General features: G+C 48.2%; 1 protein-coding gene across 5 annotated transcripts; it reads right to left on the bottom strand.

The window, feature by feature from the left end:
- Positions 1 to 697: 697 nt before the first annotated feature.
- ZBTB49 (zinc finger and BTB domain containing 49) lies at positions 698 to 27,430 on the bottom strand. Of its 5 annotated transcripts, XM_032855153.1 has the most exons (9): positions 27,357 to 27,416; positions 26,397 to 26,672; positions 19,069 to 19,239; positions 15,871 to 16,973; positions 13,337 to 13,383; positions 7,181 to 7,254; positions 5,480 to 5,562; positions 5,225 to 5,386; positions 698 to 1,831 (listed from the first exon to the last, which is right to left on the bottom strand). In XM_032855153.1, exons 3-9 carry the CDS (start codon positions 19,218 to 19,220, stop codon positions 1,158 to 1,160), a joined length of 2,295 nt encoding a protein of 764 aa, XP_032711044.1. In that variant the 5' UTR covers positions 19,221 to 19,239; positions 26,397 to 26,672; positions 27,357 to 27,416; the 3' UTR covers positions 698 to 1,157. The 5 variants fall into 5 exon arrangements, with proteins under 5 accessions (XP_032711044.1, XP_032711026.1, XP_032711033.1 ...); XM_032855135.1 differs by lacking the exon at positions 26,397 to 26,672 and having other exon boundaries at positions 27,357 to 27,430; XM_032855142.1 differs by lacking the exon at positions 27,357 to 27,416 and having other exon boundaries at positions 26,397 to 26,826.

Here is a 27,430-nt window from a genome sequence, read left to right as displayed (position 1 = left end):
TACATGCTTGCTGCTCCAGACCTACAGGGCTGCAGGGCCAGTGGTGGCTGGAAAAACCTGGAAGCGAACACAAGCCTGACTTCAAAGCAGGCATTCCAGTCTGGAACCACGCCACTTTCCCCTGAAAACGCTTACCTACCTGCTTCTCTCCTTGGTGGTACTTGTTTTGGGGACCCAATGGACACAGACGTTATCCATGATCTTTTGTGCAAGCATTTCACGGGCAAGTGACTCATGTTGTGCCCCACGGGGACCTGCATTTACATCACAGTGCTTGAGTCACTTTGACAGTCTGGGGACAGCCCCCCACACACCCCTCGTTCCATTGCACGGAAACCAGCCGGTCAGCGGGGCAGGAGGTACACATTCAGGAAGTCCTGCCAAGCCACTGGACCCTGCGCAGAAATCTCCAAGTGGGGGATGGGGTCACTTGCACCTGGTATGGGTGCTACAAGATTTCTACTGCAGAGTGTAGAAAAGAAAACCCAGAGAAGATTCTGAGACATTGAGAAGCTTGCCCGGGACCCGATCAGTAAGCAGCAGTCAGGACGCAGGCCCCGTTCAGTGGTCTCTGAAGCCCACCGTCCTGGGTCACGGACCTGAAGTCGGCACTCAACCTGGCAGGGGGAGCCCTTGTTGATAGTTATTTTTATACCATGATGTTCTTTAAATTAATGAAAATGCTGAAGGACACACATTATATAGAAAGTCAAGTTTCACTTATTCAAATTAAATTATAGCATGGGTTTCATATACAAATAAACTTTCTGTGTAAATAAAAATACAAAACAGTACAAATTTCAATCATGTAAAAATGCAAACATATTTGTGTTTCCATATATAGATTTTCCCCTTTAATGTGACTAAGACGTACAGTAGTTGACCCCTTCGCACCGGTGAAGGTCAGCGGGATGGTTTCCCAGGCTGTCCGCTCCTCCACTCCTGCATCCGCATGCACGGGGAGCCGCCGGGCCTTCTTTCCCAGTTGTGGGCTCCAGAAGCTTCCAGTCGTCAGTCACCATCAGCACGAAATGGTCCAACTATTCTCGGGCTGGTGAGAAAGGGCCACCACGGGGACAATGCTCTCTACCGAAGCACGGACACCGGTCCACTGGGCTCAGAAAAAGCTCCGAGGCTGGGAATGCTGCCTCCAGACGTCACTGGTCTAGCTCGTTTTCATTCTGCAGCGTCTTCATGGCCAGCCCCCAGAGCGTCATGCTGGAGAAGAACTGCCCCTCAGAGTTCCTGTACGGTGTGGTGGCCCCGCGGCTGCCCAGCGCATCACTGCAGTGGTTGTCCAGTGTGGCCAGGGACGAGCGGCCCAGGGACAGGCTGTCAGGCTGCAGCGAAGGCTCGCTGGCCGCAGCGGCCACATCCGGGTAGGCATAGGCCGGAGGCTGTGTGGGCTGCCGCAGAGGCTTGGCAAGCTGGCCAGGGTCCAGCCCCAGCTTCTCCGGCTCTCCCACTCCGGGTGGCTGCCCCGTGGGCCGGAACTTGCAGAAGGAGCTGGCGGTGTGGCCGTCAAACTCTGTCACTGAATCCTCCGCTGGGTGCCCAGAGAGCTTGACTGCCACGGGCATCAGAGTCACAGACACGTCCTGTGAAAAGGAGTCTGAGCTCTGCGATCTGTCCAGGTCGGAGGCCTCGACGGTGTGAGCGAGCCCGTCGAGTGTGTCCTGGGCCCCGTCGGGCCGGCAGTGCATCTTTTTGTGCCGCCGGAGCACTGCGGAGCGCGTGAAGCACTTGCCGCAGATGTCACACGCATACGGCTTCTCCCCAGTGTGTGTACGCACATGCCGGCGCAGGTCACCAGAGCCCCCGAAACACTTGCCTGCAAAATGAGCAAGGGACCCTTTTAGAGAAGGTTCTGGAAGGGCATTCCCCCGCCCCCTGCCAAAACATAGAATGACCCTGCTTCAGCGTACACGAGCTCCAGCCCTCCTGTCACTTGCTCATCCTGGAAGGCTCCTCCGTTCTCCAGCGGCATTCCTCTGACCTACAGCCTTTGGGTTGTGGGTACCTCAGGGTGCGCCTTCAAGAGCCCTCGTCTCCCCACACAGGAGCACTTGGCTGGTAAGCCCAGGTGCCTGCCCCCACTGGCCCGTGTTGGCAGACCTCATCGGTTTTGCTTCAATTTCCTTAAGTCTACCACAGTCAATCTATAACTTAAAAACATCTTTTTGCCTCTGATGTCATTTTACATGCAGCTCTCCCAGTTCTATCGCCTTTCTGTGCATGGGACAGAGGGAGGGGATCTACTTCTGTGAGTAGAGTAGGTAAGAAGGTCAGAAGGGAACCACCACCAAATAACCTTACAGAAGATATCGCCTGTTTACAGAGGACTGAGAAAGCACCATGTGGTTATGCAGACACACATTTAGAACTTCTCCCTTAACCGTGTGAACGCTCAGCCGGCCTGCCCTTGTCAGGCAGCGTGGGGGGCATTCAACACATCTCTGAACAATCAAACTAGGTGTCCATGCACGGGCCTCACGTCTTGGCACTTCTTCCCCACACAGGCTACCGAGGCACACCGCGGCGACTGTGTCTTCATGTCTACGTCTCATCTGCAGCGCCAGGCTCTGTCGCCTTCGCGGATGCCCAGCAACAGCCTTCTCACCGTTTGCTGTGCTGTCTGTACAACACACGCTATTTCACACAGGCGCGATTTCGTGGACTCGAAGCGGTGGAACCATTCCTTCACCTGTTGCACGTTCGTGTCATTTCCACCTGTTGCTACTACACTCCACCTTCAATTAACATCTTTCTTTTCCCTGTTTCCTTAAGCTAAGTTCTCAATAATGGAATTCCTGGGCAAACGGGAATGATCTTTTCTAGGGTTCTTAAGGCACGTGAATTTTAGCCACAGCAGAGTTCCCACCAGGAGAGGACCAGGGCCAGCGTCTCTCTTTGATCCCATCAGTCAAGGCAGGGGAGCCAGACTGCCGAGCCATCCCCATGGAAGGCGTGGCACCTGCCTCCTGCCTCGGAAATCTGGTGAGGGACAGCTGACCAGCTGCGCCGGTGGCAGACAGGAGGGTGCCTGTGCGCAGCTATGGCCTGAAGCCCCCAGCAGCACAGGATGCAGGGTTTCCAGGAACCGGACAAGGATTATGCTTGCAAGAGAACTGCCTGGAGCTGTGCTGAATCCAGCCTAGGACGACTGCCCAGAAGGGCGAGGAGACCCCAACAGAGAAAGTCTCCAGGAATCACTGCTAGGACCCAGGGCTGAAAGAAAATGCACATCTCTACCTTGGAAAGTGCAGAGAAATGCTGGGAAAGGAAGAGAGGGGAGGGAAGGAGAGACAGTCTTTGGAAGCAGCATGAAATGGGGGGGCAGGAGGAGGGATGGAGTGATAGAGGGAGGGGACATGGAAGAGGTGGAGCTCTATTCCCCAAAAAGCCCAGGATGTGAAGCCACCTTAAAACTGAACCCGTCTTCTGAACTCAAGAAAATGAAAACACAACCACACAAACTATACATGAATGTCCACAGATTTGTTAAGTGAAAGAGTCAGTTACAAAAGACCACATGTAGGATTCCGTTTACACAAAATGCCCAGAACATGCAAATCCGGAGAGAGAAGGCAGACTAATGGTTGCCTGGGCTGCGGTGTGGGAACAGGGAGTGACTGCTAGTGGGCATGGAGTTTCTTTCTCAGGCGGTGAAAATATTCTAAAATAGACCGTGGTGAGTGAGGGTTGCACAACTCTAGGAATAACATACCAAAACCACTGAACTGGTCACTTTAAATGGGTAAACTTTATGGTATGGGAAATTCACCTCAATAAAGCGGTTATAAAATTTTGATGCTGTGCTATAAGAATGAACACCCTTGCTCCCTTTTTTTCTCTTCCCCTAGCCCCAGGCTGTCCTCGACAGGGTCAGAAACCATGGTTAGTGAGGTGAAGGAAAGGCCCAGAAGCATAAGGTGAGGATGGCAGGGCCCCCTCTGCTCCCTCCTCTCCTGAGGTCGTAACCAGCAACAAGTCCTGGCCGAGGAGGAAAGAGAATGTTTAACCTCAAATCAAGTTGTCAGCTGTAATAGTAATTTGGACCCGACATTTACATTAGTCAAGACATTGCATCTGTGATTTAAAGTAATGCTACTTTATTTTAGAGAGCACGAGCAAGCAGGGAGGAGCAGCAGTGGGAGAGGGGAAGCAGATTCTGTGCTGAGCGCGGAGCCTGACACCGGGCTCGATCTCACCACCCCAAGATCATGACCTGAGCCGAAATCCAGAGTCTTACGCTCAACCAACTGCATTACGCGCGCCCCAACACAATTTTCTCTTAATCAAGAGTAAGGAGAATAGTCACGGAGTTGCCTAAATCAGTATCCAGGAGATCTGTATACGATTTCAGCAGGAGAGAAAAATGAAGCTACCTTGTGGTTACACCCTGGAAGGCCCGCCTGAGATGCCAGCTCCCAGCAGAATGGAGCTGCTGCTGGTGCTCAGCTCCGGCCCTCCCAAAGCTGGGCCTGAACAGTCTCCCCATGTGCTCTAACTGGGAGACTGTACAGGCAGCCACTCATCCCTCCATGACTTGGTTCGCACTGTCAAGCACTTGTCACGGGCACACGGCACCCACATGCACACACACCCCCAGTGCTTCCGAGGCTCCAGCACTGCGATCACATGTGACAGAGGACGTTAACTCCGAGTCCCCATTCCTCACGTGTGCAGTGATACACCCTGATGGTGAGGGCCCCCGCTTTCCCTCTGCTCCCGCCGAGACTCCACTGCTACACTGGATGCCCACAGATGGGACCTTTGCTTCACAGCACCAGCTCCCGAGAAGCCCTCCCTCTTGGCCCCACTGTGTGTTCTCAGGCTCCTGCGGGACAGCCCAACGCAGCCCCCATACCCGGCTCTGCGGGCGGCACACCACGGTCTCCCTCACTTTCCCCACTGTCTACACCCTGCTGACCTGGGCTGGGAGCACATGGCACCAGGGACCCTGTCTCAGTCAGCTCTGTCTGCGGAGCATCTCAGGACACCTCTGGACGCCTCCCAGAGACTCACTGAATGTATGATATGCGAACCCAGGACTGACCAAGAGAACACCAAGGGAGGCAGTAAGGAAATCACACTGCCTCCATTTTACCTACGAGAATAGGGATGATTTACCCACGACACCGAAACGACCAATGAGACTGGCACCCCACTCCCACTGGGGACGGCAGGGTGTCCGTGCGGCCTGGGCCCAGCGGAAACCCACCGCAGGCGGGACAGCTGTAGGGCCGCTCCCCTGTGTGCCGAATCCGGTGCTTTACCAGCTTCCTCTGCATGTTGAAGGACTTGCCGCACTCATCACAGGTGAAGACTTTATCGGCCGTGTGTGTCTTCTTGTGCTCCTTCAAGTTACTGAAATTACTGAACCCTGGGGAGACCAGAACAGGTGCTCAGCGAAAGGCCTAAGAACACTGCAACTGGCAGTCTTCAGGACAAAAAAGAGGAAAACACGCAGCAGTACCTCGCCCACAGATGTCACACAAGTGTGGCTTCTCTCCCGAGTGGATAATGATGTGACGCTGGACATCACCAGACGCTGCAAACCTGTAATGTAAATTCAATTACGATTAAATTCAAGTCTTTGTGACTGCAAGTCAATGAGGGAAGAGATGAACTGCTCCCTACATTCCTTCAGAATGGAATAGAAGTGGCCTGATTCGTTTGAATGTGCATTTTTAAGTATCTTTGCTTTTACTTTTTTCCTTTTTATTACTCTTTTTTTTTTTAAAGATTTATTTGAGATACAGAGACAGAGACAGCTACAGAGATAGCGAGAGAGAGCATGAGCAGGGAGGAGAGGGAGACGCAGGCTTCCCACTGAGCAGTGAGCCCAATGAGGGGCTCGATCCCAGGACCCTGAGATCACGACCCGAGCCGAAGGTGGATGCTTCACTGACTGAGCCACCCAGGCGCCCCATCTCTTTTTTAAAAGTAGAAGATGATGCAAGTGTTCTGTTTTTTATTTTATTTCTCTACCTAGTTTCATCTTTCTCTTCAGAGAAGGCCAGCAGGTTGGCCCGGGGAACAACTCCAAGCCAGGCTCTCCAATACAGACAGCTGTGCTTCCCTATACCACAGCTGATTGTAGAACTGGTTCCATGTGGGAGAAGATGCTGCCTACAGACGTGATTTTAAGTTCATGCTTTACTTTTCAATGGAGCTCAGAAGGTTCCCATTTAAGACGTGGTGTACAATGAGGCCAATCGTGAAGCGACAGGACCCCTGAAACAGCCGGGGGTCCATGCTACAAGGCACTGAAGTAAGTGGTCGGCACTACCCCGGCACACAACGGGGCTGTCAGTGCTCAGGTGGTCATGGCAGAAAGGGACACATGTCCAGCTAGACAGCTCTTCTCTGCTTCCTCTCATCTGCAGAGACAGTGCTTTTCCTGGGCCTCACCAAGAGCTGCCTCTTGCTCTGGTGTCCCTATGGCATGTGCTGTGCTGCAGCACAGGACTCGGACTCTGTCTGTCTCAGCCCACCATTCCTGAGGATGACCTTATCAGAGGCAGAACTTGTACTGTTTATTTCTGTGTTCCCCTCACAGCACTCAGCACACAGTAGGCGCCAAATAAATGCTGAATGGTGAAATATATGAACAATTGAATCGCTGTTGACTGGGGGCTGCTGCCTGAGCATACTTGCTCGATGAGAGCATGTGGACTCTGGACAAATGACCCAATGAGGGAAGGAGGGTCCCCCCAGACTCCATCACAAGTCACAGCCCTGCCCAGCCCCAACTCAGGGCCGCTCCTCCACTGCTGAGCCCTCAAGGCCTTTCCCTGATTCAGCTTGGGGCACCTCCTCCAGCCCTCTCTCCTGACACCCAGGCTTCCTGGCTGCCAAGTCTCATTTTCCCCACAAGACAGTCACTTCCATGGGGACATCTGTCTACGTTAATAGACATTCTTGGAATGAATGGAAATTTTAGTAACAAAATAACTTTGTTTCATGTAAAATCCCATTTTGTAAGACTTGTGTCCTAGATTTTCTATTAATTAACGTTTCTTTTTTTTATTCTTATCGTGTAACCCATGGAAAGCCAGAAGGTTTACCTGTGTTCCTCAAGCAACAGAGGGAACCCACAGGTGGCTCAGAAAACACTGAATTCAAAGACAGACTATGGGCTTTTCCTTACAAACGGACTAAGCCCAACACTGACCTCTTTCCACAGATCTCGCAGATGTATGGTTTTTCACCAGAATGCCGACGTAAGTGAGTCTGCAAGTTACCTGCCTGCAAGAAAGCAGGGGGAGAAAAAGCATACCAGTCACGAAAAATTTCCTTACAGACTCTGTAACTTAAAAGGCAAATGGAAAGCTTGAGCCAGGTCCCGATCCCACATTCTCAGTGAAGATTAGCTTGACTCAAAAGCAGCCATGTGCAAGGAGACCAGGGACCAGCCCGAGTCTAACTCTGGGGAGGGGGATCTGCCCAGTAGCCTGCCGAATACGGACGTGTCTCCATTCTGCCTGCCCCACATGGGCCCCTGGCTTGTCCCGTCTCAGGCGTGCACTGTGCTGCTTCCCTCAGAAATGGGCCCAGCACACTGTGGAGGCTGCTTTGGGGGCTGTGGAGCTTGTATTTTAAATAGACCTTGATGTGCTTTATTTGGGGTTTTTTAACTTGGACCATCTATATTCAAGTGTCCTTGAAAAGGAAAGGAGCCCCTGTACTTCGTTATTTCAGGATTTCTGATTTTTCAAAAACCTGCTTTTGCTTCTAGAGAAGGTGAGACACGTGCAGACAGGCCTTCCCGTGGCAGCATGGCTGTTCTCCTGGCCAGGCTGTCGTTTTTTTACCTTTGTGCAAAAATGCACGTCTGGGGCTTCAGGGCAGCCAGCTCACTGCAGGGCCTTTTATGTTCCTAATTTCTGAAGCTAGCAGGGCTTCACAAAGAATAACGTATTTAAGTAGAGATCACAAAATTGATTTCCAAGTAATAATCAATAGGAAGTCCACAGGAAATTGCCTAAAGTACACTGAAATTAAAATTGTAATTGCCTCGTATTAAAAAAGCTCCTGGCTAATGTTTCAAATTAGGATTTGAAAACAAAATCCTCCATTCCTGGAACTTAACTTAATAGGCTCAATCTGTCATGTCCCCTGCCTAATTTTTTATAGTGTTCTGTTACAAAAACACTGAAATGAATGAATATACCCAAGGGTAGTATGTGCAGGCATTATGCACAAAATAAGCCAAAAAAGGAGAATGAGCAGTAACACCCCACTAACAAATCAGGCTTTGGAAATCTACAAACTTGATTTTAAACAAAATGCATAGACAGTTCACAGCTATGGGTTTGAAAATGGTCTGAAGTTTGTGTGCGTGGAAACTTACAAGCAGAGAAAAGTGTGGTCTGGGGGTTTTACATCACAGAATGTGGAGATTCTCTGTGTCAGGCTCTGGGGAATCACTGAGTCAGATGTTATCTTTCAGAATATGATAAATGTGGCTTAAGAAAAAACCCAGGTTTATTTCAGTTAACTAAAGGGAAAGAACTGGGCAAAACACTGGGAAATCCGCAGCTTTTGATGGAACAGCTACTAATCACAATAAAACAACAGCTGTCAACCACGGTCTACGTTTGGGCTGCCAGCCCTTCCACGCATCACAGAACCACGCTGAGCCACTGCTGTATCATCTCTTTTCCAGACGAAAGACTCCGATTCAGAGAACTAAAACAGCTGCTCCTGTTACGCAGTTGGGCCGAAAATGAGCCCTGGTTCGCGTCAGTCTACACCCTCACGAGTCTCTGAGAAGAAACTAGCTTGTGCGGACAATTCAGCACAATAGGCACCTGGCTGTGAGGGAAACCGCTCGCTGGAGGTAAGCTAAGGCACCACTGACTGCTTGAAGTCAGTCAATTCCAAATTCCAAAAAAGCTCATCAACTGTGTAACAATTTGAATTGCACCATCTGCTCGTCTGCTAAATTCAGTCCTTCTTGTTTTAAGTTATTTCGTAAATGATGCATTATGACTGAAGCATTCTCTGAGTCAATTCTGAGTAGTGCCGCATCCTTTCTTGATAAGTAAAGCCTAACAATTACTTGTTTTCAAAGCAAGTAACGGTGGCCTTCCACTTAAAATACTGTACTAAGCGACAGTAAAACAAACCCTTGAAAGTTTTTTGTAGCTATTTAATATCTGAAAAGTATAAGGAAAGTCTTCCATCAGCTAAAAGGAGCACATATTGATCTGACCACTGGTATAAAAGTAGATTAAATACTTAAAGATTCAGGTAAAAAAGTCCAGTAATGCCGTCAATGATTTATGACAAATTACACAGCAAACGGGGAGCCAGATTATTCGGTCTTTGGTCAAGTATCTGTATTTTTGGTAGACTCTGACTTCCTCTAGTACTAACTACACGCTAAGTACCTAGTCCACATCTTGGAGATTATCTACAGCTGGATATGTGGCCGCTCTCGCCCGCAGTCATGACAGGAACTGCTATCGATTAGTAAGAGATCACCAGGAATGAAGCATTCTGCTCAGCAGCTGCAGATGCCCGTCTCCATGTCGCCACAATTCCCTTACAAAGTCGTAGTGTCACAGTCTACGGAAAAGTGAACAGATGCTATGGGAAGGAAGTAATCAGCCTTGGCTCCTACAGGGGGATCAAATATCCTGACCCAGGCCCAACTGTGGTCTTGAAGGCTGGCGGCGCTGCCGTGCTGTCTAGCTGTGTTCCAGAATATTAGCACAGAAGAGGGCTCCGCTCCTTCTAAGCAAATATTTTTTATTAGGAGGGAACTGTCAGGGTTTTTCAGAGAAAAACTTTGCTGTAGAAAAGAACTAACATCTGATTTGTTGAATAATTAAAAAAATAACTCCTTCTAATAGGTACATGAGCATCTGTATTTAAATGTGGACAAACCAAGCATGTATTTTCTATCAGAGCACTCTTCTAAAGGCAACAGATTATTTACAGGGAAAACAGCCAAGGAATCACACCATTTTAGACACAAAAGGGATCTCAGATCCTAAAAGTCATCTAGAGTTTGGGGGCTTCAGGATTTCACAAAATAAAATTAACAGGGGAGAAAAAAATCTGGAGATGAACACAGAACTGTCATCTAAATGGCAGTGATCATTCTCCTGACAGCAGGGCCTTCAACCCTGGGAATGCACGGATACCAGCTAAGGGCCAGAAGTCTCATGACTCACAAGAAGCTCCCTGAAACCCTCTTACTTCTGCATGTTGCCTGTGGCACCAGGCCATGCCAGCGTCCTGGGGAGCACATCGGTCTCCGGGCAGGGCTCCTCCGTACAGCTATGTCCTTCCCACCACGCCCTGGACCTGGGGCACCCCTCTCCAGACAGCACTGCCAGAAGGCACTGCACCAGCTGCTCAGAGTGTCCATTTTTACCTCTTTGGAGAGATCAAACCGCTCTCCTCTCCCAAAGCCAGCTCAGTGCACCCAGGTTTCCTCCTGTTGCTCACATCACAGATACGCAGACCTGCCCCTCCCTACCTTCTCCTCTGGGGGTACACACCGGTCCAGGTTCTACTCCACATAGGGGCCCTGGCACTGTGGACAGAGCCTCACCCACACTCTAAAGTATGCGGGGCTCCTGAGGGCTGAGATCCACGCAAAGACCGTGTCCAGAATGATGTTAACAGACGAAGAGTCTGTTGTCACAATCTCGGATTATGGTAGCTTCTCAAAGCTCACGTACAATACTGCTTACAACTCATCATCAAGGTTGTGGTAAACTTTTGTTTTCTTCCAAGACTGATCCTACTAAACAGAAATTGAGTAAACAGCATAAAAGACTGATTCTCATTGGTAAATCTGTTTTCTCACTTTCAAGTCTTCCAAAAGGGAAAATATTTACAAGCTCCCTTCTACCGAAGCAAATACGCCAGCAACAGCATGGGAGCGTTCCAATCCAGCATAACCACAAACACTGACTCCAGTTCATTCTAAGAAGGGAACACTTGGCTTAAGGTGAAGAATGGTTAGTTAGTGGGCACTACTCGCAAAGTACCCCTGTAGAGAGCAGCCAACAAGCTCTCTTGGCCCAGAATGCCGGAGACCCCGAGGCTTATCACGTGCGGGCTCGTCCTTGGGGCTGTGTCCTCTTAACACATTTCACATGGAGGGCGTGAAACACCCCAAACACCACTTCTTCCAGGCAGAAATGACCACTCCTTTCTCTGCCCGTCTTGCTCCCTATGTAGATTTCTCCAGCTCACGGCAGAGCTCCTTGGACACGGGAAGCTCGCAACAAACTCTTGCTGCATGAAGTTTTTTCAGAAGTCCTTCTCCATAAAAAATTTTACAACTTGGCTATGAAATGAAACAGCAATATATATCCAAAAACTGCAACTATACATAATCCTGCATTCATAAAAATGGGACAGAAATACAGACGCCAGTGCAGAGGAGAGTTTGGTGGCATCTGTCAGCCGGACTGCCCCGACAAGACCCAAGAGGGCAAGTGCAGGACAAGACCTGAGCAGTAGTCCCCCACCTCAGAGGCACACTTTGGAATTGCTGTAATACAACTTGCCCACACGCGAGTCCCACCCCAGAGCAACGGAATCGCGGAGTCTCGGAAAGGGGGTCCTGGCCTGGCCTCGGGGCCGAGAGAGGAGGCTGAAGGCTGACTCCAGACGCCTGAATGTCTGGCTTCCTCTGATTAGCAATGGAGAGTCACAGAAGGCTCCCAAGCAAGGACAGAACCTACACTGTCACCACATTTTAGAGGATGAAGGGCTTTCGTGTCTATTGTCCCAGTCACTGCTCCTAAGACCCCCATGAGGCAGTATATCCCTGTTGTAAGAATTAGAAAAATAAGGCCCAGAGAAGTTATGGTTGCTAATTATGAACAGTCATTAGTCCAGGCCTTCGTCTCTCCTCCACTCCAGAGCTGTAAGGTTAGGATGGTGGCAGAAGATTGGTCTGCAAGAACAGAGGGGCCGGCACCGGGACGGGAAAGTGATGTCCCCCGAGCACGATCTACGTGCCAGACAGCAGTTTGTACTCCCCCCAACTCAGGTACTCTCCCTCTCCACATACACACCTGATGGGCTCAGTCATCTCCTCTCCCCGGTTTTACACACAAGGAAGCTGAGGAGCCGAAAGAGGAGGCTGCCTGCCTGAGCTGACTTGAGCAGTAAGCCAGGGGCAGGATCCAAATGCAGACTGCCTGGCCCCACAGCCCCAGCTCGGAAGCACTGGGCACAGCTGCAATGGAGACACAAGGCCTCTAGTGCCCGGTGGCTGGAGGGGTGAGGACTCCCTTCGGCTCTGCAAAAACTCACTGCACGTCTAACAGTTGCCTGGCGTTCTCCTGGATGGCAAGTGCAGACTAAAGACGCAAAGGCAGAGCTTCGGACTTGGTCAGTCATTGCACGCGGCGGGCCGCAGGCACGAGAAGTCACGGAGAGCACAGGTCTGGGTGTGTGGGAGGGTGAAGGGGACCCTGGGAGAGCCGGCTCTGTGGGGAATGCGTCAGAACACAGCGCTGCCACTGAGTTTCTGGGCTCTAGAGAGGGTCTGCCGCCCAGCCCTCACCAGCCTCAAGGGCTCTTCTCTTGGATCAAGGCCCGGCCCGGAGTTCACGGCTGAGGAACAGCACCTGCAGCAGCTACTACTGCACGATCCACCGCACCCGCCACCAGCCGGGCGTACGAACAGCTGTGGGGCGGCTTCTTGTGCACCTCTGGAATGCCCTGGAATGCCAGGGTCCGGCGCAGGGCAGAGCAGGTCGCCGCCTCCTACTTCCAAAGTAGGTTCCCTCAACATTTTCTCCAAAACATGAAATCTCTAGGTTCCTTTCTGTCCAGCGCCAGATCAGCACATGGCCCAAGGGAGGGTGCAGCACACATGGGCCGGAGAGAACGGACACGAGTCCAGATGAGCTGTTGGTAGTCAGCTAAAAGGCAGTCTGAGAAGGAACGAGAACCACTCACTCTGTTCCCCACCTCCTACAACCTCGGGCCGCCAAAGAGTGAGATGCCACGAGTCCTGGATCTAGCCAGCTGCACGCAGTCCCCAGCTGCGTGCTCACTGTGGTTCACGGGAAACGTCACCCATGGATACTAGGACTGGATCCATCCTTAAGGAGGGCCGGCGGGGGGGGGGAGTTCACACACCAAAAAAATGCTGCTTTTGCCCCAATGAGCTAAAAATTTGCTTTCTTTAAAATTATTTTCTCCCGATTTAGTGTGAAATCAAAGTTACAGATACCATCAGAGGCTTCTCTCGTTAAGTCCAAACGTAGGTCTTATTTGCAATAATAATAGTAAGAAAACACTGGGTTTCAGGTTTCCAATTATTAACAGTAAATAAGAGTATTCCCACCTGAGAGAAATGTTTCCCACAAATGTTACATTCAAAAGGTTTCTCACCTAAAACAAAACAAAATAACAACTTGTAAAATCATTAGTCATATTTGCACAGTAATTTACAATGTTTAAAACTATTGCCCATGTCCTTTCAAAAAGGAGCATCCTGTTCTTTATCAAAGTATGAAAATCGGTCGGTACATCCTTAGAATTCTCTCTGGCCCTGAGATGGTGAGCAGAGACCATCTGCCCTATGGTAGCATCGTGTCCCCTGCCCTGCAGCCTGACTCCTCCACCAGCAATTGCTGATGGACTCGTTCATACCATGTGACGCATACACAGAGAGGAGCCCAAGACAGAGAGTGCCGGGGAGAAGCCCCTCTCCACCGCCCTTCAGCCTCGGCTGATACATGCTGATGGGGTCAACGAGATTTGAGCATGGGAGATGAGCCTCCCTGCCCACTTCTCAACTCTGATTCTAGGAACTCTGCATAACTGCATTCTGGAATAGAACAGATGCAGACTGGACTCCACTACAAAGAGGCCACAGCAGTTCTGAATAGTCTCTAGAATGTGATCTATTTAAAAGTGTACTTCAAGGTATCACCTTTCACCTGTAAAAACACTCTCAGGTCTTGAAGATCAAGAACCTTCCTTTTACCCCATTCCCCTCAAATCAAGTGGTTTTATTAAGATTCTTCTAAAAAATTAGCGTTTCCCTTCTTACTGTGTTGCTCGGGTTTGCTACCCCGCTAGCTTTCTGAGCTCCTGCCAGGACATTTTCGTGTTGATCTTTTCCTAAAACTGTTTAATGGCTTCCTCGAGGCCTAGGTGGAGGTTTTGACCCTGAGTAATCATAATCACATGAATCCTGTATTTGGTGAGGATATTTAGGTCTGAAATTATGGGGAGGTTAAAGTGAAAGCCCCCAGTATGAGTTACAACAGTTTGAAAAAAAAAAAAAAGAGGCCACCTGTCACTGAGACTCACAAGTGACCAAAGGTCGGTAACCCTACTGTCGTGGTTCTCAACCTTTTTACGCCTAGGCTCCTTCACACCTGTAAGGAGCTATTGTTTACATAGGCTGTATCTGTTGGTATAGCCTGTATCAGAAACGAAAGCAGTGATTTTTAAAACACACGACCAGACATTACACTGGCCATGAGAGTGGCTGTGGCCTTTAGGTGACTCCCCTGCACACTCATGGGAGAAGGAAAAGAAAGTGAGTTAACGTCACAAACTATGATGGAAATGGTCTGGGCCTCAAAGGCCCCCTGAAGGGGCTCTCCAGACCATAATCTGAGAAGTGCTGCCCTCCTCAGTTTTTGCCCCAGGAAACATCTGTGCCAGGACTGTATGACTACGGGCATCCAAAGATGTTCCTTCAAAACAAACCACGTCATTTCTGTTTCCTTTAAAGCTAACCAGTATGCTTCTCAAATACAAACTCAAATGATCATTCGGCTCTAGGAAATTTATGCAAACAGAATGACCTAAATCAAGTTCTTCCAGGGCAAGACGGAGTCAATAAAAATACTGCCTTCTTATAAACTAATTCTGAACTCCTCCTCCTCCTTATGTTCAAGCACCTTATGTTCAAATACATTAAAACTTGTGAAGGGCTTCCAGCTGTTATTAATTCTCTCAATAATACAACGAGGGAGCAAACACCTGCGCAAACGGGGAATCCAAAGTGGTAAGAGAATGTCAGATCAGCAATCACAATTACATAAGCACCTTAAAGCGGTTACACTAGCGGCATCCCTTAGTGTATTACTTTCATGCTTTTAATTGTCATTAATTTAAAATAGTGTATTAGAGTCATCAAGTTTAACTACAGGAAGGAAAGTAAAACGTAATTGCATCATGTGATGTATATGTACTATATCACACCTCAAATGAGGAAAAAATAAACTTTTTGGAAAGGGGACAAGGTATGAATTAAGGTAGTAAGACTTTGAAAATTCACAGTTCCAAGTGGAGGAATCGTCATTTGAAAATATCAAATAATTAAAGCTGACCCTTATTAAAAAGTTTACCTCTTCCTTCCAAACCACAATTTTAAAAAATCTGGTATGAAAAAATCTGGTATGAAATTTACTTCCCAGAGAACTCTTACTATTACTCTAAGTTAGTTCAGTCTGAATGAACCAACATCATGCTTTAAAGATAAACCTATTCTAATTCTAAAGGGCAAATACAGCTTATCTGCTTTAGAATATATCTGAAATTTTCAGTGCACCAAAACAATTCACTACACTTCTTTAGAGTTGAAAACTTTATCACATAAAACCATAATTAAAAACGAAAAGGGCACCATCTTTTCAAACCAGTTCTATGAAAGCATCTGCAGATCCTGGAGATTATTCTGTAAAAGTAATCACCAAAAACACAAAAAGCAACTAAGGCTCCTTGACTGGGGGCGGGGGGCATTATCAATGACGTCATCAAGCAACAGCAAAACTTCTTACAAAAGCAGGAGCAGGCAGTGGTGTCTGATCGTCTGCATCCTCTCCTTTCCTTTTGCCTGTGGGTACTGAATCAGTGTACCTGTATGTGACCGTTTGTGAAGCTCCAAATTGCTTGGGTGTTTAAAAGGTTTCCCACACAATTCACACGTGTACTGTCTCTGTGACGGAAGCATCTGGGCCTGGTCCTCCAGCGCGGCAGCCTCTTCCGGCCTCTCTGTTTCGTTAATGCAGTTAAAATGCTCAGCATGGACGAGGTCTTCGCCTTCGTTTTCTTCAGCACCGTGGCTGCTGGCTTTCTCTGTAGTATTTGCACCAGCACACTCTACCCTCTTCGTTAAGCTGTCGTCCGGCTTGGCTTCGGAGGGCCGCTCCGCCGATTTCTGGGACTTAAGGAAATTTAGCTTCTTAAGGTGAATGGCCTTTTTGAGCCTCAGCTGTCTGGTGGGCGGCGGGCACGGGCTGTCCGACTCGGGGTCTGGGGCTGAGTCGCTCAAGGGCGGGGCCAAGAAGTGGGGAGGCAAGTGCTCTGAAGACTCCAGGACACATTCGGGGTGACTGCCGGGGCAAGGCTGGCTGTCACTGGCCCCGAGGTCTGCGGCTGTGCGGAAAGCGCGGGGCTGCTCAGCCGTCCTGTCACGGCCGGGACCCGCAGCCTGTTTGTAATAGTGCTTGCTGTAGAAGTTTCTGAGCTTGTAGTAGTAACTCGGCTGTCTGAAAGGCAACTCAGGGCAGGGGCCGTCTAGCACGTCGGGTGCTTGTCTGGATGCCTCGCCGGCACAGTGAGGGAGAGTCACGGACGGCGGACGGGGAGCCTGGGAGTCGGCCAGAACCTGACTCTGCTGGACATCGGCGGGACACTCCTGCAGCAAATGAGGAGGGTAGCTTCCGCTCCCGGCACAGTGTGCTTCCGCAGTCAGAGCACCCTGCAGGGAGAACGTGCTGTCACAAGCCACGCCTGGGAGCTGCTCCACAGCAGCTGATTTTAAAAATGTGTGACACAGATTCAGAACATTCTGAACTTGCAAACACTGGGCTGTGTCCAACATCACTTGTATATTGTCCTGGTTAAGATCTAGGTGAGAGGTGTACATGAAGTCCAGGATCTGCCCAATGCCACTCACATTTTTAATATCCAAGTGAAAAACATCACTTTTTTGGCCTGAAGAGTTCTGAAAGAGGCTCCTGATAACAGAAAGGATATCTGTTTACAGTGTGATAATTTTTCTCCTATAAATAATGCTCAGGATACTCTTAAAAAATACTATCCTTCCATAAATGCCAAGATTTTAAAATTAAGTATATTTTAATCCTTTAAAAAGTTTTGATAAGCCATTCAGCAAAGCAACTCAAATGATTTAAATTATTGTGCTGGATATCCAACCTTCCAAACAGATCTCAAAATTCTGAAATACACTTATTGTTCCTTTCAAAATGTAGTTATCCATACGTATTATTAATTGCATTTAGATAGAGTATAGTAAACTAAAAGACAAATATTTTTCATTATTTCATGTCTAGCCTGACAAATTATATTTCAGGCCATAAAACACATAACAAAAATATTTCCATATCTAAGTACCTTAAAAATGTCTAAAGAAAGAAATAGCGGGGTGCCTGGGTGGCTCAGTTGGTTAAGTGTCTGCCTTCAGGTCAAGTCATGATCCCAGGGTCCTGGGATCAAGCCCTGCATCAGGATCCCTGCTCAGTGGGAAGCCTGCTTCTCCCTCTCCCACTCCCCTTGCTTGTGCTGCCTCTCTCTCTGTGTCCCTATCAAATAAATAAAATCTTTTAAAACAATTGTGTAATAAACCAACATTTGATATTCACTTTTCTATTTTAATTTTTTGATCCATTTTTTTTTTTTTTTAAAGTGGAGCCCAATACGGGGCTTAGACTCACAACCCTCAGATCAAGACCTGAGCTGAGATCAAGAGTTGAGATGCTTAACCAACTGAGCCACTCAGGCGCCCCACATTTGATCCACTCTGAAGTGTTGAAAAACTTTATACTTAAATATAGTTCAAACTGTAAATTCAGTGGCATTAAGTACATTCACACTGTTGTGTAACAAAACCACCAGCCATTTCCAGAATCTTTGATCTTCCCAAAAATAAACTCTGTACCCATTTAACAATCAATCCCATTCCCCACCCTCAGCCCCTCGCAACCACCATTCTTTCTGTCTCTAAGAATCTGACAGCTCTAGGGACTTACATATACTCATTTTGTAATCAGATCTGTTAGAGGTTTCTCAGCAACCCAATGGTCCACAAACCAGCAGTGAGAAAAAGAAAAGGCCTACGAGTTAATGAGGGAAAACGGGGAACATAAAGCCCAGGCATTTTATTCTGGCTACACATCGAGTTCCAGGTGAACGAATTTGTACTGTATATAAACCAGCAAGCTGACTTAGGTAACTGGTCTTGCAAGTCTGCTGAAGACATTTTATCTAATCGGATCACCTGCTTCCCCCAAACAGCCTTCAACTCTGTTCTTACCTAAAGGGAAGAACAAATTAAAAAGGCGTAGGGAAAGCCGAGTCTAGGACTAGGCTGCACGGGGACAAATAGTGCTGCCCACCTCAGTGAGCTGACCTGTTCTACTATCTGTACTTAGAGCATATATGAGAGCTGAGGTTTAACTGGATGATTCAAGATTATCAAGGAGAGATGGAATCACATTCCATATATTGTTTACTAGAGCAGTAAAATGGTATGCAGTTTAAGGAAAAGAAAGGTATTTAAAAAAGAAGCTTTATGCTTAGACAAATCTCAGTTGATTAGAAAATGTATATAAAATACTTAACTCTAATAATTGAAAAATGATTATATTAATAAGTAAACTAAATTCAAACTTATTTTCTTCAAATATCCAAATGCAAAATGAACACAAAAGTATTTTAATAAAAAGATAGAACATGGAATGTTTCCCCTCTCTAATTTCTTATCACAAAGAAGTTCCTACCAGGAATTCTACTCCTCAATCTTTTTAACCTGAAAGGGTAAGAAATATATAGAGAAGACTGACATTAATTAGAACTATTAAAATCAAAGACAGAGTGCCAAAATACGTTCAATCAGTCCAAATATATTTTAGTTAAAAGGCTCTTTGCCTCACAGGTTCTTCTAAATACAAAAAGCAAAAAATCCACAATGTGCTACATTGTGAATGTACAATGAATGACAGTGAAACCCAAGAAGATAAAATTTAGTCAAGATACATCCATGGTGGAAGAGCTTTTCCTCTGTGCAGTTAGTAGAAGGGTTTAAATACATACCTAAAATACTGACTGAACGCTGCTAGAACATTCTTATGTGCTTTAAAGCACACTCCTTTCACGACCAACATACAGTCACAAAGCAGGCCTTGAATGCGCTGCTCATGCAGCTGCTGGAGGAGATGGCAGCTGTGCGTAGCCACTGAGTCCATGCTCAACCACCCGGGAGACCTGCAACAAAGAAGGTGAATGAGACAGATTCAGCGATACGACTGGGAGCTGACCGCCCCGGAACCCACGGACTGACGGGCAGCTCGTGGTCATGATTCCCGGTTGGTCACACTTCCAACGAACCAACAAAGAACCACAAAAACCTTGTGTCTTAGGCATTAGGCCAGTGCAGCTCAACAGAAACCTCTGCACTGATGAAAACGCTCCGCATCTGCACTGCTCACTACAGTAGCCTCTGGCCATGTGTGGCCACCGAGCACTTGAAATGTGGCTAGAGTGACTGAGGAACAGAACCTTTAATTTATCTAAACAGCCACCATACTTGATAGGGTCCATGTAGAATATGACCCCGATAATGTTATGTGCACTTCTGTCCTTTCTACTTAGGAACAATTTAATGAGAACATACAGACACTCGTAAGTTAGGCAAAAGTCAACCAGATGAGATCAGTCCTAAGCACCCATACAAGGGGCACTGAGTCGAAAGGTGGGAAAATCAGAAGCTTATTTGGGGAAATATAGAAGAAGTTAAAATAAACTAGCATCACTAGACAACAATAAAAGACGTATCACAAAGTGGCATGTCTGCCTTTGTTCCTTTTTCCCTACGATTTTATTTATTTGAGAGAGAAAGAGAATGTGCGGGTGCATGCACATGAGCAGGAGGGGGAGAGGGAGAGAGAATCTCAAGCAGACTCCCCCTTGAGCGTGGAGCCTGACACGGGGCTCAACGTGGGGCTCAATCTCACGACCCTAAGATCATGACCTGAGTTGAAATTAAGAGTCAGATGCTTAACCAACTGAGCCCCCTGGGCGCCCGAGTCTCATCTTTTCCTTCCTGCATTTCTGCTAGGGCACCACTATAGCAGACACCTGTCTTGCAGGTACCCCGGGGAGGGAATACTAGAATGCATAAGGTGCCTGCTAATCAGCTTGAGAGTGCTGAAGCCAAGTCAGTAGTAGGATAAGCTGTACGTCTGTGTGTGTGTGAGAGAGAGATTTACTATTCACTGACTACCAGGTGCCAGGCACTGAAGGTACAACAAACAAGACAAAACATGCCAGATCGCCCCCCCCACGCACAAGTACACGATACACAACTGAACAAATACAGAAGTGAGAGCTAGACACTGGAACACACGGATGAGGAAGGCATGGGATCATGCCCAGGAGCACAATCCAGTGAGACATAATCATGGGAAGAAATGTAGTGGGGAGAAAGGAAGTCAGACTGGGACAAGCCTATGGAGGCTAACATGGCAGTTTGCTACAATAAAAACCTGAAAAGCCGTTATTTGCTTTATTCGCTTTCATCCTCAGTGCATAAGCATTACTGAAAGTCACTAAACCATGAAGCCAAAACCCAAGCTTTTTAACACAACTACTTCTTCCATTACCATCACCATCACCACCCACGACCATGACCATCATCACCATCACCTTATCCCCATTGTACCCACCATGTGTCAGCCAAAATAAACTACCTGCGCCCCCCTTAATGAGCTGTGTTAGGGACAGTTTGAAACCCTAGCCCACTGCTCATTACCTGCATGACTTTGGGCAAATGACTTCTCCATGTCCACTTTGCTCATCTTATCTCATGAGTTACTGAGACAACCGGGAGAGCCCACGTGAACATCTAGTATAGCAACTGACATATTAAGTATTCAACGAATGTCATCTATAAGGAACACTTGGAAAGTCTGTTAAAAATGCAGATTCCTGGATACCGTCGAGAGTTCTGCTCAGTCTAGGGTGGGATGTAGACATGTGTGCTGGAAGCATCCAGGTGATTCTGAAGCACGCAGATTACAGATCTCTCTCTGCCTTGCTCTCTCCCCACGAGCCTTTGGTTCTGATACTTCTTGTTCTGGGAATACTTTACTTACACTGGACTCTCCCACCTTTCAGATAAGGCCCACTCCCCTATGAGGGCTCAGCTGAGTGGTGACCAACTCCTAGAAGCCTTTCCTGCCATTTTAAAACTCGTTCCTTCCTCCCCACTGTTCCTTCCTGAAGTGTGACTCTGCGGTCCCTCCTCTGCGATCTCATCCATAAGATAACTTCTCATTATGCCCCATCATTTGTATCTCCAACTCTGCTGTGAGCTCTGAGGGTACCATCTTATCCATCCTTGCCTGGCACAGAGCAGATACTCAACTATTAAAATCCATGCTAGTTAGCCTTTATTGCTAATTGGCAACAGTTAGTAATGTTTATTTATTTATGTCTTTTTGACTCCCTCTACGCTCTTCTGAGTCCTTTCCATTCTCTTCAATCCCACCATGTCTGTGTCCCTCATCCATAAAGGTGACTGTGACCCTGACTTCACTTAGATGGTTGAGCCCACAGGTAAGCTGATGTAACGCGAGTGCCTTTAAATTCTTTTCTCAATTCCAAATTTCTCCCTCACCGTTCACGAGATCCCTTCAGCTTTACAGGATGAAGCAGCAGTGCTTTCTCTTACGGAAAGTCAGCTTCCTGTCTTCCCTTGACCCCACCCAGCCTGCCTCCCCCAGGATCCGGCTTCATGTTCAGCTCTTCTGTTGCTTCTTTCTGTCCCCAGCTGACTGGCTCACCAGTTCCTGCAAACACCAAGATTGTCCCACGGGGAGAAAAAGCAAAACAAAACAGGACAACAAAACCCTCCTGCTAGGTACATCTACTCATCACAGGCCTCTCTTTTACACCTCTCAAAACAGCAACTTTTTTATACTTTAAATTCAGTTGGCCAGCATACAGTACATCATTAGTTTCAGATGCAGAACCCAGTAATTCATCAGTTGTGTATAACACCCAGGGCTCACCACATAAGGTGCCCTCCTTAAAGCCCATCACCCAGTGATCCTGTCCCCCCACCTCCCCTTTTTATTTTCTTATGAGTCTTCTTCCCCCTTGCAGCCTTGCTGCCATTCTCACTGTGCTGAAACAGACTTGCCCAGTGGCCTTTCCTCAATCCATTCTCCCCAGCTGGTCTGCCCATGTCCTTCTCAACATCCTCCCTCCCCAGGACCCTTTGGGCCCTCTTACTGTGCCCCTGACCTATTCCATCTCTATGCTGTACTTCTTCCTCTATGAGCCCTCAAACGTTAATGTCCTTTTAGATTCAGCCCCTAAGCCTTTTCTTCCCCTTGATGATCACATATACTCTTAGTCTTCGTCTGTTCTAAGCAGACAACTCCTAAATGTGAAACTTCAGCTTTGACCATCACTTACAGATGCCCAAATTTCTGCTAAATGTCTCCAAATGCATGACCCCTCAACTTTGAATCTCTAAAACTCACCCCTACCATCTCACCCCCAGCTCTATACCTAGTTCTGAGTGCCCTATTTCTTTGTGGAAAGCTTAGTTTCTGATATGTGAGTTTGGCACATTGGCCCGATTTCCTGGTTTGAGATCAGGGCAGGATGTGATGAAAACTGGTGACGTCACCTATAAAGAGCAACACCACTGGCACTGGGAGAGCATAGTATCACCTAACACAAGACTACGGACCAGGAGGCACGAGGTCAGCTGGTGGGGCACTGTCCTGTGCTGAATCCTCAGGGGACCTGAACAGACAAATGATGGAGTGATCAATCACCTACCCTCACCCCCTTGGTGTCTTGAAAAGAAAAGGATTATTGGCTTATTGTTATGACCTCTCACTTACAGACTATTTACCATGGGCCAGAAACCGTGCTATGCACATTCTATCCACTAACTCAAATAATGCCACCATAACCCTATTATCATCATTTTATAAGGGAGGAAATTAAGAAATGAGGAGTTAAGTAACTAGCCCAAGATAATAAAACTGTTGTGTTCCAAAGCTAGGGTTAGTTCCTGATCCTAGAGCCCATGCGGCTATGCTATGGCTCATGAGAAAAAGGACATTAAAAATACAACACAAAACCTTCCTCTATAGACTTAAATGCTACACTGCAGCAAATATTCTGACTCTGCTTTAGACATTTTCCAGCTATAGAAATAACATGCACAGTTATAAACTCTCCCACAATTTACACTGACTGTAAAAATCGTAACCACCATACTAGTCGGTATAGTTCTCTAATGGCTTCATGACGTCAATCCTGTACTTTCCCAATAAGATTATAGAGAGCTGTGGAAAAACAATTTACTTAAATTCCTAGTGTGTCCTAGGAATAACGACTATAAATAACTTATCATAGACCTAAGGTGAGTAATAATAAATGGCACATACTTGTAAAATGCTTCTAACATGCCAGCCGCTATGCTAAGCCCTTTACCCACACCTTTTAATTACCACGTTCATTTCATATTTAATTCACACTCATTTAATTCTCATGATAAACGTAGGATAAGTGCTACTGTTATCCTCATTTTATACATGAGGGCAATGAAGTACCTGGAGGATTAAAGACGGCTACAACTTTGACCTTCCTCCCAAGGGAAGGTGGGATCTAGGTCTCTCCTGCCTTGAATCTAACCCTAACCTATTAATCAATGGAACAGGCAAAAGGAAGGGTGTAAAGCTGTGCTCCTTTCTGGGCTAAGGCCCTAAGAGCTGACCGCTACCACTGTCTTTCTTCTGGAAAAGTGACTCTGGAGGCCCGAGTCGGCTGTAAGGCACCCAACTCGAGAGAATATGTGGAGTCCAAGAACTCGGCTGAGCTCAGCCTTCCAGGCCCCCCTACCCAGGTACCAGATATGGGAACACAGCCCCCTCTAACTCCCCAGAGCAGCCCCCGCCTCCAGCTGAATATCACGTGGAACTGAAGAAATGCCCAGTGGAGCCCTGCTTGAATTCCTGGCCCATGAAACTGTGAGATAAAACTTTTTGAGTCACTAAGTTTTGGGGTAGTTTGTTGCAATGCAAGTGATAACCTGACCAGGTACAGAAAAGACAGACACAGTTAATAAGTAACAGACAGTAAGAGACAGAGTTAGGATTTAAAGCCAGGGAACGGCTCCAAAGCCCACATGCTTAACCACTACTCTGAGTTACACATGACAGACACAGGCGTTCCTTGCACCAAATCAGCTGTCCCTTCAGTCTACCACCCACGCCTCACCGCCAAGGTACAGCCTATGTGAGGATGAAAGCGTGCCTGGTGTGACACAAAGAGCACAGACGTATCTCCATCTCTGCAGCTTCTCACACCGTGTGACAAGGAACAAAAATCTGTGGTAAAGACACTGCCTACTTCTGTCTTATTGATCAGTGTATCCCTGGATCTTATATCCCTTCGAGAGCGCCCTGGACACAGCAGGTGCTCAATATATCGCTTCTGGATGGGTGGAGACTCTGGGCCTGTTTTGTGATATGTAAAAATGGAGGGGTCCCCCACTGGGTTAGATCATTTTCTAAAGTATCTTCCTGTTTCATTTTTTAAAAGCCTTTTTTCATTTATTTTTAGAGCGAAAGAGACAGCAAGCATGCGAGTGGGGCATGGAGGAACAGAGTGAGAGGGAGGGAATCTTAAGCAGGCTCTACACTCGGTGCAGAGCCTTACATGGGGCTTGATCTCCCCACCCTGGGATCGTGACCTGAGTGGAAATCAATCGTGAGACGCTCAGCCAATGGAGCCAGCCAGGAGCTCCAGTATCTTCCTATTTTAAATGCTATAAATCTATACCAAAAATGTGACGGTGGAAAGAGGGACTGAATGGCATCAGAAGGAATGAAAATATGGGAAAAGAGAAAAACACAAGAAAAAGCTTAAATGGGGGCGCCTGGGTGGCTCAGTGGGTTAAGTCTCTGCCTTCAGCTCGGGTCATGATATCAGGGTCCTGGGGTCAAGCCCCACATCGGGCTCTCTGCTGAGCGGGGAGTCTGCTTCCCTCTCTCTCTCTCTGCCTGCCTCTCTGCCTGCTTGTGATCTCTCTCTCTCTGTCAAATAAATAAATAAAATCTTTAAAAAAAAAAAAAAAAGAAAGAAAAAGCTTAAATGTGAATGGAGAGGTGCTTCTAAATAGAAAAAGAGCCAGAACGTAATTTTATCCTGTAGAGAGGCTCCTAGAGCAAAGAGCTTTCTGTTCTGTTTACCAACTGGTCAAAACAACAAGAATTTGTAGAAATTTGTTCCCTGGGCCATTAATGGATCACTTCTCAAGGGTCCACAGTTCACACACCCCAGCACCCAGCCTGCCTTAAAGTGGACCTACCTTTGTCTTTGGCCATCCGTGATGGTTTTCAAACGGCTTATTTCTAATCCACCTCCCACCGTGACTCCAAACCCCATGACAAGCAAGCAAGTCTGGTTCTTGTCCTAGTTCTACGCTGACCCTATGATGCTATGTAGGCCAACGAGGCTAAACTGCTAACGTGTGCCTGACATATGCGAGACATTGTTGTGAGGTGGAAATGCTGATAAACTGAGGCCTGTTCCCTGTCCTCCACAGACTGTCTCGGTTTTCACATCATTCACCTAACTTTATAGAGCGTCACTCCATGCCAGACACTGAGGGTATGAGAGTGAAACACTCACACATGGTCACCTATACCTTCAGGAAGCGTTGGTCCACCAGAGTGAAAGAGCAATTCAACTCCCTCCATCCTAACCTCAGTCTGCACTTTCTGATTATGTTCTTCTTCCCGATTCATCTCTTAACTCAGGCAAAAGACCCTGTGGGCAATGCATTCCAACTGACCGAAACTACCCCGTCAAGCCATAAGCACTGCCCTGAACCAGGAAGACCCCATGTGACTGACCCCAAGACAACAATGGGCTTCCTTCACGGCCCACCTGCACTTATCTACCAACGTTTGTTCCAGATTTTCCTTAACATAAACATGAAAGCACTTCCACGACTTTGGAGATGGTCTTTGCCTTCCCCATGTTGGCCTCCTTGAAATAAATCCTTTTCCGGTTTCACCACCACCCATTTGTCTGCCTTTGGATTTTGTCAGCAGTCACTTTGGGACTCCCCGAGCCAGATGCTCTTGTACCCAGATGCCCCAAACACAGAAAAAACAACAGCACTATCCTGGAGATACTGAATAAGGGAAGTAGAAATTAATTTGAAGGGGGAGGGTCAGGGAAAAAAATCTCAAGGAAGAGATATGTGTGCTGAAAGCTGAAAAAATGGGTTACAGAGAAAGACTGGAGAGCCCCTCACCCCAGGGGGAAGAAATGAAAAAAAAAAAAATGCAGGAGAGAGCAAGAATGAGGCATACAAAATACTCAAGCACCTGCTTTTTAAACAGGGAGGCCATGCTGTCACTTCTGTTGGAAAATGTTTTCTTTCTTGTCCATTCTGGTGAATGCCTTCTCTGATGGGCTGAATCCCTTCCCTCCAAGATCCCTATGTTGAAACCTTAACCCTCAGTACCTCAGAGTATTTCAGGGCTGGAGATTAGGTATTCAGAGAGGTAATTAAGTTAAAATGAGGCCGTTAGGGTGGACCCTAATTCCATCTGACTGATGTCCCCGTAAGAGATCTGGACACAGAGACAGCAGGGATGCACCTGCACAGAAGGAAGGCCATGTGAAAACGCGGCACAAACGTGGGTGTGTGGGATCCAAGCAGTGCAGCCTCAGGAGAAATCAGTCCGCTGCTACCTTCATCTTGGACTTCCAGCCTCCAGAGCGGCGAAAGGATGCACTCCCTGCTCCAGGAACCCGCTCCCCTCTGGGGTGAAACCTCCGCACCGCCCCCCCGCCGCTCCCGGTTCCCGAAGCTCCCAAGCCTCCGTCAGGCAGCTCAGGGACCATCCCCGAGTGCCAGCCTCGTCTCGGGGCCGCAGGAGCAGCTAAACCACCACGCGGCAGGCGCTGTGCCCAGGGCCCCACGTTCATCGCCTTCGGAACCGGACCCGCACGGGGTCCTGCGCCCGCTGCACGCGCGCTCGGCTCGCACGGAAACGAGGCTACGCTGGGCCAGGGACTCCCCGGTGCTCAGCACCGCCCCGACTACAGGGTGACGGGAGGGGATCGGGAGCGCGCCCGGGGGCCGCAGCCAAGTCCCGCGCGACCCTCGCGCGACCAGGGGGCCGCAGCCAAGTCCCGCGCGAACCGGGGGCGGCGGCGGCTCCGGGGCCGGCCCAGTCCCACTGCACCGCGCCAGACCCCGCGCCCTCGGGAGGCAGGCCTTCGGCCCCGCGGCCCTGTACCCTCGGAGGCCGCTCCCTGCCCCGCCGCCGCCTCCTTACCTGCCGCCGCCGACGCCCTTACCGCCGCTCGCCGGGCCCCGCGGCCGCGGAACCAGCCCGACTACGCCCCCTCG

The sequence above is a fragment of the Lontra canadensis genome, unplaced genomic scaffold (genome assembly GCF_010015895.1).
Source record: "Lontra canadensis isolate GAN:19392208 unplaced genomic scaffold, GSC_riverotter_1.0 scaffold1, whole genome shotgun sequence".
In the NCBI taxonomy this organism is placed as follows: Eukaryota; Metazoa; Chordata; class Mammalia; order Carnivora; family Mustelidae; genus Lontra; species Lontra canadensis.
Note: the sequence above shows the minus strand (reverse complement) of the source record. Positions and strands in the feature narration are given on the sequence as shown.

Coding starts and splice junctions, on each gene's coding strand:
- ZBTB49 (XM_032855135.1), bottom strand. CDS start 19,220: ATGGACTCAGTGGCTACGCACAGCTGCCATCTCCTCCAGCAGCTGCAT. Junction 16,974..19,068: donor GCGTTCAGTCAGTATTTTAG/GTATGTATTTAA, acceptor TTCTGTTATCAG/GAGCCTCTTTCAGAACTCTT. Junction 1,832..5,224: donor CTACAGCTGTCCCGCCTGCG/GTGGGTTTCCGC, acceptor CTCATTTTGCAG/GCAAGTGTTTCGGGGGCTCT.